The 12,297-nt window shown below is 36.7% G+C and overlaps 1 protein-coding gene across 1 annotated transcript; it reads right to left on the bottom strand.

Annotated features, from left to right (window-relative positions):
* Positions 1–217: 217 nt before the first annotated feature.
* Positions 218–1,147, bottom strand: LOC122731135 (olfactory receptor 4C12-like). The gene has a single exon (XM_043971026.1). It carries the CDS (start codon positions 1,145–1,147, stop codon positions 218–220), a length of 930 nt encoding a protein of 309 aa, XP_043826961.1.
* Positions 1,148–12,297: the final 11,150 nt, after the last annotated feature.

The raw sequence follows: 12,297 nt of genomic DNA on the forward strand, positions 1-12,297 counted from the left end.
GTTACATAAAAAGACTCCATAAATTCCCCAAAACAATTGTCATTTGTGCCATGTGTATACTCCTTGGAAATTGCCCTTTTCCCTATTACAGTCCCTATTTTGACTTTTTGATTATTTCCGGTCTGATCTCTTATGCAACTTGTTTCCTCTTTACCCTCTGACCCACTGTCCTTCATACGCAACTGAAAGTCCATGGATAACCCAAATTGACTATCTGTCATTTGTAATCTGAAGAAACTTTTCTGCTCCACAACTTTTTCATGGCATTTTTTACCTCTGCATTCCTCACTGTGTAGATAAATGGGTTTAGCATGGGGGTGATGAGAGTGAAAAATATAGTCACAGCTTTATCCATTGGAAAGGTAGTCACTGGTCGAAGATACATGAAAATGCATGGAACAAAAAACAAGATGACAACAGTGATATGGGAACTACAAGTAGAGAGAGCTTTACGTCTCCCTACAGAGCTATAACTTTTCAGGGAGTGCAGGATGATAACATAAGAGCACATCAACATAACAAAGCTAATCATGGAAATTAACCCTCCATTTGCAGCAAGCAGCAGACCAATGATGAAGGTATCTGTGCAGGCAAGTTGAATCACAGGGATAATGTCACATAAAAAGTGATCTATAACATTAGGTCCACAGAATGGGAGCCATAATGTGATAAGAATTTGCCCTGTTGAATGAAGGAAGCCCACTGTCCAAGCCAATCCCACCAGGAGATGACATAATTGATTATTCATTATAGTAGTGTAATGCAAGGGCTTGCAGATAGCCACATATCTGTCAAAGGCCATTACAATGAGGAGAACAATCTCAGAAGCACCCAAAACATGTTCAATAAATATTTGTGTCATACACCCATTGAAAGAAATTGTTTTCTTTGCACATAGCAAATCTGCAAGCATTTTGGGGATGATTGAAGATGAATAGCAGGCATCGATTAAAGACAAGAAACAAAGGAAGAAATACATTGGAGAACTGAGAGTCTGGCTACAGGTTATGGTGATCACAATTAGGACATTGCCCATTACAGTGATGATATAGGTAATTAAAAATATAACAAATAACACTTTCTCCATCTCAGGATTCTTTATGAGACCCAATAGGATGAATTCAGTCACATTATTCCTGTTTTCCATGTCACTTTTGTGCCAATGCTGAGCTCAGAGGCAAATGTCAGGTGTTTCTGAATGTAGATAGCTCCTAATGAGCCCTGGCTTTCTACTTTTATCAATCCATGTTTTTTCCACATTATACCTGCATGGAGAAAGCAAGATCACATAGCTCACAGGTGACAGATAAGGTTTTCTGATAGCAAATTCAATCAATACCAACAAGTAATATACTATTTTCTCCATCCCATTGGAATAACTTATTCTTTCCTCTTCACCACATGCAATATCTACTGCCATCATTGATTCTTCATTTATGAATAAATTTGGCGTTCTACCCTCCCCAATCATTTAATTTCTCCAGTAAGAGTAATGCATGGGAAAACAGAAATAGGTAAGCAATATAGGAAAGTGTTGCCAAGGTGAACAAAACTATGGGAAGATTTAAAGTTATTTTCCATGATATTTAGAATTGAAAGTGGTAGGTGCCTAGATGACCTATGAGAGAAGTAGAGAGAGAAAGAGAGGAGAGAGACAGAGACAGAGACAGAGAGATCAGATGTTTAATATGTTCCAGGCTAATTCCGGTTGATAAAAACTCTAGCAAGCAAGCAGATCCCTACCCGTAGGGATTTTATATTGTTATGCAGAAAAAAATTATAAAGGGGAGTTTGAACTGTGATTACCATACAGAAAAAGTACTCAGGTGGTACAGAGCCTATTATATCTTTGCTCAACCCTCAAAGGGTTTCTATTCAACCAATATGAAAATATATTCTTTCATGAATATTGCATAATATTTCAAATTAGTATTTAACTGGTATGAAAAACGAAGAAATTTATTCTTTGGGAACCCTCAAAAATGTTTGGTTTAAATAGAAAGGGCTTTGAATGTCACTCTTCCCACATTCTTGGAAAACTTATGAAAACAACAATAGAATTAGACCCAAGGGAAAAATGGGCTGTAACCACCAATTGTTCAAAGCAGGTATCTTCATAATGTGTGAGTATATGAAATCAGGTTTGTCTCCAAGGGAGTATGAGAGAAAGCAATCTTCCTATAAAAAAGAACAAATCAAAAGGGCAAATGAGTGACCTCTAGAGACAGCAGACTCCCCATCAACAAGTTATTGAAGTGGAGGATAGAAGAAAAATTACCAGGGAGTCCATAGGAGGGATACTTCTCAAAACACAGGTTGGACTGGATACTTTCTGAGGTTCCTTCCAACCATGACAATTTGCGATGTTGGGTGAATACATGGTTGTAAAGGCTGCCTGCCATAATAGAGAGGGTCCCAATTTGGAATTTAGGAAAAACTGAGTTCAAATCCCTTTACTTGTAATTACTAACTTTGTGTAAGAATGAGGAATTAACCACTCAGGACTCATTTTTTCTAATGAAAAAAACAATGCTCGTAATGTTTACATTAAAGGGTTATTGTAAAATTGAAATGAAATCAGCCAATCAATAAACATTTAAATATTCTGTTACTTGCTGTCACTTTATGTGCCTCACATAGAGATCAACTTGAAATATCTTCTGTTCTCAGAGTCCATTACATCTGTCTGTCTGTCTGCCTATCTATCTATCTATCTATCTATCTATCTATCTATCTATCTATCTATCTATCTATCTATCTATCTATCTATCCATCCATCCATCTATGTAATTGGGATGAGTCCCTATCAGATTGGGGGGTGGGGCAGCAAGCAATAGAAACAGCTGTAAAAGGTAGAATCCAGAATGATCACTGAAGGAGACTGGAGATTCTAAAAGGCAGGGATAAAAAGAGTTTACATTGTAGGCATGAGGAGCAGCCTGTACAGAGGCAAGAATTCAGGAAATGGAATGGCATAAGCAAGAAAGAAGAATGATACCATACAGGTAGTATAGAAGAGTAAAGTATAACAAGAGATGAAAGATAGTTTGATGTCTTATATATATATATATATATATGTATATATATATGTATATATGTATATATGTATATATATGTATATGTATGTGTGTATGTATATACATATACAGAGAGAGAAAATGTGTGTGTATGCACACATATAGACATATACATACACATATGCATACATCTATACATGCACCTACATATACACACATACATGTATGTATATCCCCAAGTATGTCTCTGTGTGTATATATGTATATATGTATATATATATCCCCAAGCCAATAGGGAGGCAGCAGCATTGAGTAAGGAAATGATATGTTCATATCTGTAGTTTGGAATGCAAGAAAAATAATGCATTTTGTAAAATTTAAAATATTAAATAAATTTTAAAACATGTAAATATATGTCTATAAACCTATCCAGGTCTATATTACTTTTTTTCTATTTTTGCAGAGCAATGAGGGTTAAGTGACTTGCCAAGGGTCACACAGCTAGTAAGTGTCAAGGGTCTGAGACTGGATTCGAACTCTGTTCCTCCTGAATCCAGGGCCAGAGCTTTAACCACTGCGCCACCTAGCTTCCCCCATCTGGGTCTATATTTCTGTGTAGACCTATAGTTTTCTTGATTTATGGAACTCTCCTATAACCAAATTTGTGTCTGGCACAGAAACTCCAACTACTAACACAGATTAGAATTTATTCTGCAGCTTAATTTGTTTGGGTGTCATCTGAGGGAAAAGGAAAAGATAAATGACTTTCAGAGTCTCCACAATCCAGTATATGTCAAAAGTGGCACTTGGACCCAGGTCTTCCTAGCCCCAAGGGAAAGTCTGTTCATTACCCCAAGCTGCAATAGATACATTGACAGATGGATATATAGTTGGATGGATGGATGGATGGAGAGACTGACAGACAGACAGTTGGTAGCTATAGAAATACAGACAGATACAAATAAAAAAAATGTTAACTCCCAATAGGCATAATACAATGTGCCAATCAGGCATTTTGTTTTTTCAGCATGAGTTTACAGCTGACCCCTGACAGTACCCTAAATATCCACATATTTATTTTGTAACTAATACCCTATTCAAATTCCAGGTGTTTTGTTTGTAATCGATATTCATGTGATATTGCTCTCCATTTGTCATCTCATCCTTTGTTCTTTAGAATTGCTTAAGTATAAGAGTTGAAAGAATGGTTATAGGCTTTACTAAGTTGTGCCTGTCATTCATTCCTATGAAGTTTCACCAAATGACAAAGAAAACTGAAAAAGGAGTTAATATTTTTTTTTCTTAATTGTCAAATGTAATTGTGTATGCCTGAAAAGGGAAAAAAATATTTTTCAGTTAAATCATACAAGAATCTTGTCAGTTGTATTATTTCCAACCAAATGAGAATTTGAAAATGGTTGATTGATTCAAAGGAGGTGAGTTAAATTGCCTAAATTATCAGGCATCTCAGAGATAAAGTTATTTACCCCCAGAGTGATAACACACCCTTCCCCAAATCAAACTGCTAGCAACTGGGAATTTAAAACTAGCTTCATCTTTCTCCTACTTGAATACTGCCCCTAGCTTTTGTTGAAGAATATGACAATAAGAAGGGAAAATTAGAATCTGAAAAAAGTGAAATATATATTTTATGGGAAGAGACAGTAAGATTGCATAAAATGGGAAGTGGGGGGTTTTCATCACTAATAGTAATGGTGAGGTCGAAAAACTGTCTGAAAATAAAAATGTAGAAACTAAATGATCAAATACTATTTCTCAGAAATGGAATCTGATGACTGTTTAGACTATGGACAAACCTGTTTGGGTATCTTCAAGTGGTTACAAGCTGGTAACTGGAAATTGAAAAGACAGGCACATTAATTCATTTAAGAAGCATCTCATGAATCTTTGAAAGTAATGATTAAAATCTGATGATAATCATGATATAAACTCATCAAAACTACCGAGTTCATTGTTGAAGAGGCATATAATATAATTAAATGATTAGAGCAAGAAACATCTTCTCTCCACAAAGACTCACCTATGAGCCCTCTCTCTTGGACCTGAAGGCTAGGTGGTCAGCTGAATGAGACACGAAGAAGAGAAAATGAGACACTATGGTCTGCGTGGTGGAGTTGAATGTTTCACCCACAATAAATCTCATTCAATTCATATAGCACTTTTGGCATATATGTTCCTCTTGAGTCTTAGCCACTTTGTCATGTGTCATGTTTAAGAGTAAATTCTTTTAGGTAACTTCATCTTGAATAATGAGATCTCAGGAGAATATTCCCCTAATTATGAAAACTTGACAATGACATAATTATACTACTTATGACTTAAATAAACACTGAACAATGAAGTGTTGACCTGATAAAGTGCTGAGGGATTTGTATTTATTTTGCATCCTTATGTCTCCATGAGGAAAAACATCTTGACAAACTGAGTCAGTTGCGTAGATATTTAGGATGACTACCAATGTTGCTGTTGTAGGAAAATGGGATAACACCACTAACAGTGTCAGCTTATGGGACATGACTGGGAATGAAGTAGTAATCCAGTGTGGTCAAAAATTACAATAAAATATACTAATTCTGCTTGTGGAGTGCATTGCTTATAGAATGTTAGGGGTGTTTAGGAAGACTACCACCACTGGTGTGATGGCTTTCTAAGCCCCTTGGGGAGCTTTTCATTTACCTTTGGTGTCTACCTGATTCATCGAGCTCTCTCTTGTGGCTCCAAGAAGGTGCAGCATGTGTAGTAGCCACATCCTGCCAAATCATCTTGGCAATTAGGCTAAACCAGTTTGAAGGTAACTAATAGTTCTCAAACCTGTCAATGAGTTAGGGAAATGTGAAGACTTTCCATAGTTGAATGGATATATAAGAATAATTTTTTGCAACTGCTTAGAGATTGCTCAGGCGTCAGACACCAACTTCATACACTTTATCCTAGGCTGTCACCAGGACTATTGTCCTGCCGGATTTCAATAACTCAGGAACGGAAGGTGAGGCTGACAACTATGCAGCTCTGCCACACTTAAATCCAATTCACATATAAGTCAAGATATCACCCATGATATCATTTATCTACTTTAAAAATAAAAGACAAACAACAAAACAATTAAACTTCTTTTGTGTCTCACAAACAATAAACAATTATATGTAACATTGAACAACTGGATATTTGAGGTTTTTCTTTTAGAGAAGTAACTCCATGGTGCCAGGTCAACTATTATCCATGATTTTGCTTCCCTCCCTCTACAATTCAGCCAGATCAGTCTTGATATTCCACTCCATCTCTTTTCTCTGGTCTCCGTATCTGTCAATGTCTCATGACAGGATTGCCCTTCCTCCTTATATGTAGGTTGGATGCAGGCATCCTGTTTAATTAGGTTTGATACTGGGATGAAATGAAGAATCTGATGGACATTTAACAAAAAGAGGCTTACTTAGCTCTAATGTACTAAAGAGATTCCACTTAGACTTAGGGTAGCTAGTTTTTACAGAAATCACCCACTGTCTGTCTCATATGGAATTTCATCTCTTTAGCAAGATAGGGAATGCTGATTCCAGTGGGGTCTTTAGACATTCATCAAGGCTGAGGGGTCTTGACTCCACAGGGATAGGTCTTTTATGCCCTTAGGTGACCAGGAAGCTGCATCAAGGGACACAGGAGACAATAAATCCCCAGAGACAGCTTAGGGAAAAGGAATACCCCTAATCTCTTTCTCTCTATTTCTATGTATGTATGTATGAATGTATGTGCATGTATTACATGCACATACACATATATGCATGTATACATAGATATATGTGTGCAGTACATGTACCAACACATATATAATGCATGTATGTGTGTGCATATATGTGTATATACATACACATACACACATATTTTTTATTTATATATATTTGTGTGTGTATAATATTTGTAGCAGCAATTTGTAGTGGCAAAGAAATGAAAACTGATGGGGGATGCCTGCCAATTGGGGAACAACTGAACAATTTGTAGTGCATGATTTTGATGGAGTACTATTGTATTATAAGCAATGATGAGGGGGATGGTTTCAAGAAAAATGAAAAAAAAAACATGGTAAGATATATATAAACTGAGGTACAGTGAGTAGAACCATGAGATCATTGCACACACTAACAGCAATATTGTGATGATGATCAACTATGAAAGACTTAACTATATCAATACAAGAATCCAAGACAATTTCAAAGAACACATGGTGAAAAAAGTTATGACAATGAAAGAGAAAAATGCTAAATTCTGATTGCCAATTGAAGTATAGTATTCTCTTCTGTTTTCCTGTAATATAATTAATATGTAAATTCGTTTTGAATGATTTCACATGTATAAGGAATATCATACCACTTGTCTCCTCAGTGGTTTAGGGAAGGTTGAGAAGGAGAAAGAGAAATCAGGACCTGAATTTTTTCAAAAAGAGAATGTTAAAAATAAATAAAAAATGAGTCTAAAAATGTGAAAAAAAAAGAGAGATGCCTTTTTACTTGCTTGTTCTTTTGTTTAATCTACATTTCAGACTTGAAGCATGGTTATCTATATTCTAAGATTCACTTTACTTTTGCATTTTTATATATTTCATGTCAAGAATATTTGTAAAATTTTATGTCTATTTTTATTGTGATACTCTCTATTCAATTTGGTGTATGTGGCACAGAAGATCATTAGCACAAATATTTTTTTTCTATTTTTCCCAGTGGCTCTCTATTTCCATTCAGATGTGATGTTTAAAATCTAATGTGGGTCCTTACCTGCCCCACACCCCAATTTTTTGGGGGAAACTAGCTAAGATTTACTGATAAATTCACAAAGAGTTTAGGCTTTTAAGGATTTATTAAAGTGTAATAGAAGTTAGTGAAGAGAGAGAAGATGAGAAAGTCACCTTTATTTAGCCATCCATGCTTCTATAGAGAACACATGGAGTAGATCTATCTACTCTGTTCTGCCACTGCTGCCACACAGTGGTTCCCAAGTGGAAAACAAAACAAAACAAAATAATCCAGCCTGCCACCCTCACCTTCCTACTTCCTGTCTCCCTCCATGAAAGGAGAGGTTCTTCAAGCTGATTGGTTGAGAGTGGTCTCCTATTGATATCGTTGTTCACAGCCTCTGAGAATAACACCCCACTCAGGGCCAGCCAGGCATGGTGTTGATTTTCTTGATCTTAATAAGTTCTCAGTCAGTTTCTCAGTCTCACCCAATTCAATCATTTCCAAATCAATCTTCAGGTGGGGGCCCCTGGGGTCTGCCAAATTCCATTATTTTATCACATCCCCCCCTGTGCTTCATTAAGAAACAATTGTTTCCTTAATGAAGGAATAACATTACAAATAGTTATGACTAACAAAGTATAGGGAATGAAAAGAGAGAAAAGAAATTGGGTGACACATTAACAAAGGCTAGAAGGGGGCACTCCCCTTTAGTAAGAGGACATTATAAACAGTGTATACAATGGAGAAAAGGAAAATAGGAAAGTGTTCATTTAAAAGTTTGGAAGTTTTTTCTCAGACGATTCTTGGGATGTCCTCTGGGTGTAGTTGTGAAAAGGAAGTCTTTCAGGTGTGGATGCTTATAATCAACTAACAATTCTCAGCTGTAGCATTTTGGATGTGATTGTTAAGTCCCTCAGGTGTTTCAGATACGGACAATCACCTGGGCAAGTTTCCTACAAAATTGAGCTTAGCACAATTTTAAATACCTTTGCCAATAATCAAATCAAACAATGAGAGTTCTCAAAAACAGGTCTAATGAAATTCAGAATCTTTTAAAGATTTTACAATTATTATCCAATTGTTACACATGAAACATATAATAAAAACAAAAATTAAAACATTCTCTAAAAATTAATATTACTACACTCCCCCCGTGGAGAACAAATTGAGAAGACAATTGTGATGTTGATTTGGAAAATAATTTTTATCTTTGTTCCATCACTTTTTGCATCATCTGCCTAATTATCCTCATGCCATTATGAGAAATTAAAGAATCTAATATAATTGGTAGCAGATGTTAAGGCCAAATCTGAAATTGCATTGATCATGACACATGAGATAATTATGGGGGTTACCATAAAAGAACAGAGAAGAAACTGAGTCATGTTTAATCAGATGCATAGTATTGAGATGTCCATGATATCAGGTATATAGAATAGGGAATTCAAGTCAAGTGTCAAATGAAATGGCATAGCCTGGCCACCTGGTGCCATGTGGAGGAAAATTAAACCAAGAAAATCCAACCTCGACTTTTGCCAATAGCCATTTTCTCAGTCCTTCTGAAGGCAGTGCAGTACCTGTCCTTCCTTCGTGTCTCCCCTTTTTGTGACAGTTAAATGTCTACTCTTGTATGTATTCCTCTTGTGATTGGCTGGCATCTTGGACAACTGGCATCTGGTAACTCAGAATGAAGGCAATTAATGTCTTAAATGATAAATTCCCAAAATCCAATTCTCATATGGATTTAAAAATTATGGATAATAATTATCACAAATGTGAATTTGCTTTGACTCAGAATATAGTATACAATATACAATAATTCCAAATAATATATTTTACTAAGTAAACAATTACCTTTGTGAAAAATCAGAACATATTTAAAATTTTTTTTTAAGTGAGGCAATTGGGGTTAAGTGACTTGCCCAGGGTCACACAGCTAGTAAATGTTTAGTGTCTGAGGCCGGATTTGAAATCAGGTACTCCTGACTCCAGGGCCGGTGCTCTATCCACTGCGCCACCTAGCTGCCCCTCAGAACATATTTTAATACAAGTGAAAAGACAATCTTAAAGGAATAAGAATCTGTACAAAAATAAGCCCATACTATTGAGTTCAAAATGTAGTTGCAATAGGATAAAAAAGAAACCCTATGTAACATTTGAATTGACATCTTTTTTTAATGCTCAGCAAAAATAATACTTCTAGAATTAATTTACAATTGCTATGGCAACCAATTTGCCAGATAAATGTGTTATAGAATTTGATGAAATAATCAGTCAAAAAAATAAACAATTTAGAATATTGGAGCACAATACTCCTAGAATAAATATTGTATTATGAAATCAAAACCATCTTGCACTGGTTCAAAATTGGAGAGATAGATGAATAGAACAAAATACACATGGAAGAATAAGAGACAATGAAATTCAATGGTCTATATGTGCTTGTACTTGTTTTATATGGGAGTAACATATCCGAGAGTCCTTCTCTCTGATTTTGATGGCAGTCAGAGTTTTTAGCAATACCTGAAAAAGGACATTCCCAAGCTGGCTGGGTCCCACTAGTCTGCTGAAAATTTTGGATATATACAGTGTCTTCTGGCCTCAAATCATGTAAGAAGTCCAAGGGGCCAGCCTATACTGCTGCTCCTGCCTCGTGAAGTTCACTTAGCCTGGCTTGTAATTCCTGTATGTAGGAAGCAACAGAGGTATCTTCCCCCATATACTGGGGGAAAAGGTTTTGCTTGGATGGGGGATGGCCAAAAAGCATCTCGAAATGGGATATATTTCTCCTCTTGGCCTGTTGCACATATAGAACAATGCCAAGGGTAAAATATCAGCCCACTTCTACTGAGTTTCAGTGCACAATTTGCCAATGTTCTTGAGCTCTTTATTCACATGTTCTACCTGGTCTGAGCTTTCTGGGTGGTAGGGTATATGGAACTTTGGAGTTACTCCTAGGAAAGAGGAGATTTGGGATAGAACAGAATCTGTAAAATGTGTACCTTTGTCAGAATAAACATGGGCAGGTGGAATAAAGCAAGGGACTATTTCTTTTTTTTTCTTTTTTAAGTGAGGCAATTGGGGTTAAGTGACTTGCACAGGGTCACACAGCTAGTAAGTGTTAAGTGTCTGAGGCCGGATTTGAACTCAGGTACTCCTGACTCCAGGGCTGGTGCTCTACCCACTGCACCACCTAGCTGCCCCCTGGGACTATTTCTTTAAGAAGGCTTTTGACAACAAAGGGAGCTGTGGCTCAGGGGCTGGGAAATGCCTCTTCCCACTGAGTGAGTTGATCAACTATAACAAGACAAAACTTATAATTTCCTGCCTTAATCATTGTGATATAATCAATTTGTAGTTGCTCAAAAGGTGCATATGCTAAAGAAATCCTCCATAAGCTTTAGCCTAGAAGACATGTTGATTATAAGTCTAACAGACAGGACAAGAGACACAAACCCTAGAGGCCACAATAGTAACTCTAAGAGCAATACAAACCCTTTTTGCTAAATGCACAATTCCTTATGTGCCAAAATAGTCTTTTCTGTGCATAGATAGACATATCTAATGGTAGAATCTCTGGGGGGAGAAGCAGCTTCCCCTCCAAAGTTACCCAGGCCCCATTGACTTCTTAAGCCTTCAATTTATTTTTCCACTTCTCTACTTCAGACTTATTAGAAGTAAGAGAAATGGAAACATCATCAGAAGAAGAAAGATTAAATATATGTTCGGGGGTTTCCACAGTAGCAAGTTTAGCAGCAGGATCAGCTCATTCATTCACTTTTGAAATGGTTGCTTTTTCTAGTATGAGCAGGACATTGAACAATGGCTAAGGCAGGTGGGAGTTTTAAGGCCAATAGGAGATCTTAAATAAATTCTCCATTAGCAATAACTTTGCCAGCAGAGGTTAAAATCCTCTCTGCATCTGTAACATACCTACAGCATGGCAGACACTGAATACATATCTAGAATCAGTGTAAACAGTAGCAGTTTTTCTTCTGGCTAGAGAACAGGCTTGTGTGAGAGCCACAAGTTCCGCAGCCTGTGCACTAAGATGTGAAAGCAGAGCAGCTGCCCAGATTGAATCATAATCAGAAACTACAGCAGCACCTTTATAGTGGGTTCCCTCATGTATAAAAGAGGATCTGTCACTATAGAAAATAAAATCAGGGTTTTCTAAGAGTGTGTCAAAAAGATCATCAAGAGATTGCTCAGCTATGCTCTAAGATTACAAAGGAGATTGCAACCTAATAGCTACTATTCTACAGTCCTCCTCTCGCTTTACCTTTCTTCCAGTGCATTCCTCTTACATCTTAACTTCATTCTGAAAATATCATCATGGGTCAGCTAGGTGGCACAGTGTACAAAGCACCAGCCCTGGACCCAGTAGGCCCTGAGCCCATATCCTGTCCCATATATAAGCCAAACCACCCTGACTGTCCCACAAATACAAAGATAAGCAAAAAAAAAATGCTTTGCAGATATCATCCCTTCATATTCAATTCACACCTGTGCCCTCTAAGTATATTCCTTTCAGC

The sequence above is a fragment of the Dromiciops gliroides genome, chromosome 6, assembly GCF_019393635.1.
Source record: "Dromiciops gliroides isolate mDroGli1 chromosome 6, mDroGli1.pri, whole genome shotgun sequence".
Lineage (NCBI taxonomy): Eukaryota > Metazoa > Chordata > Mammalia > Microbiotheria > Microbiotheriidae > Dromiciops > Dromiciops gliroides.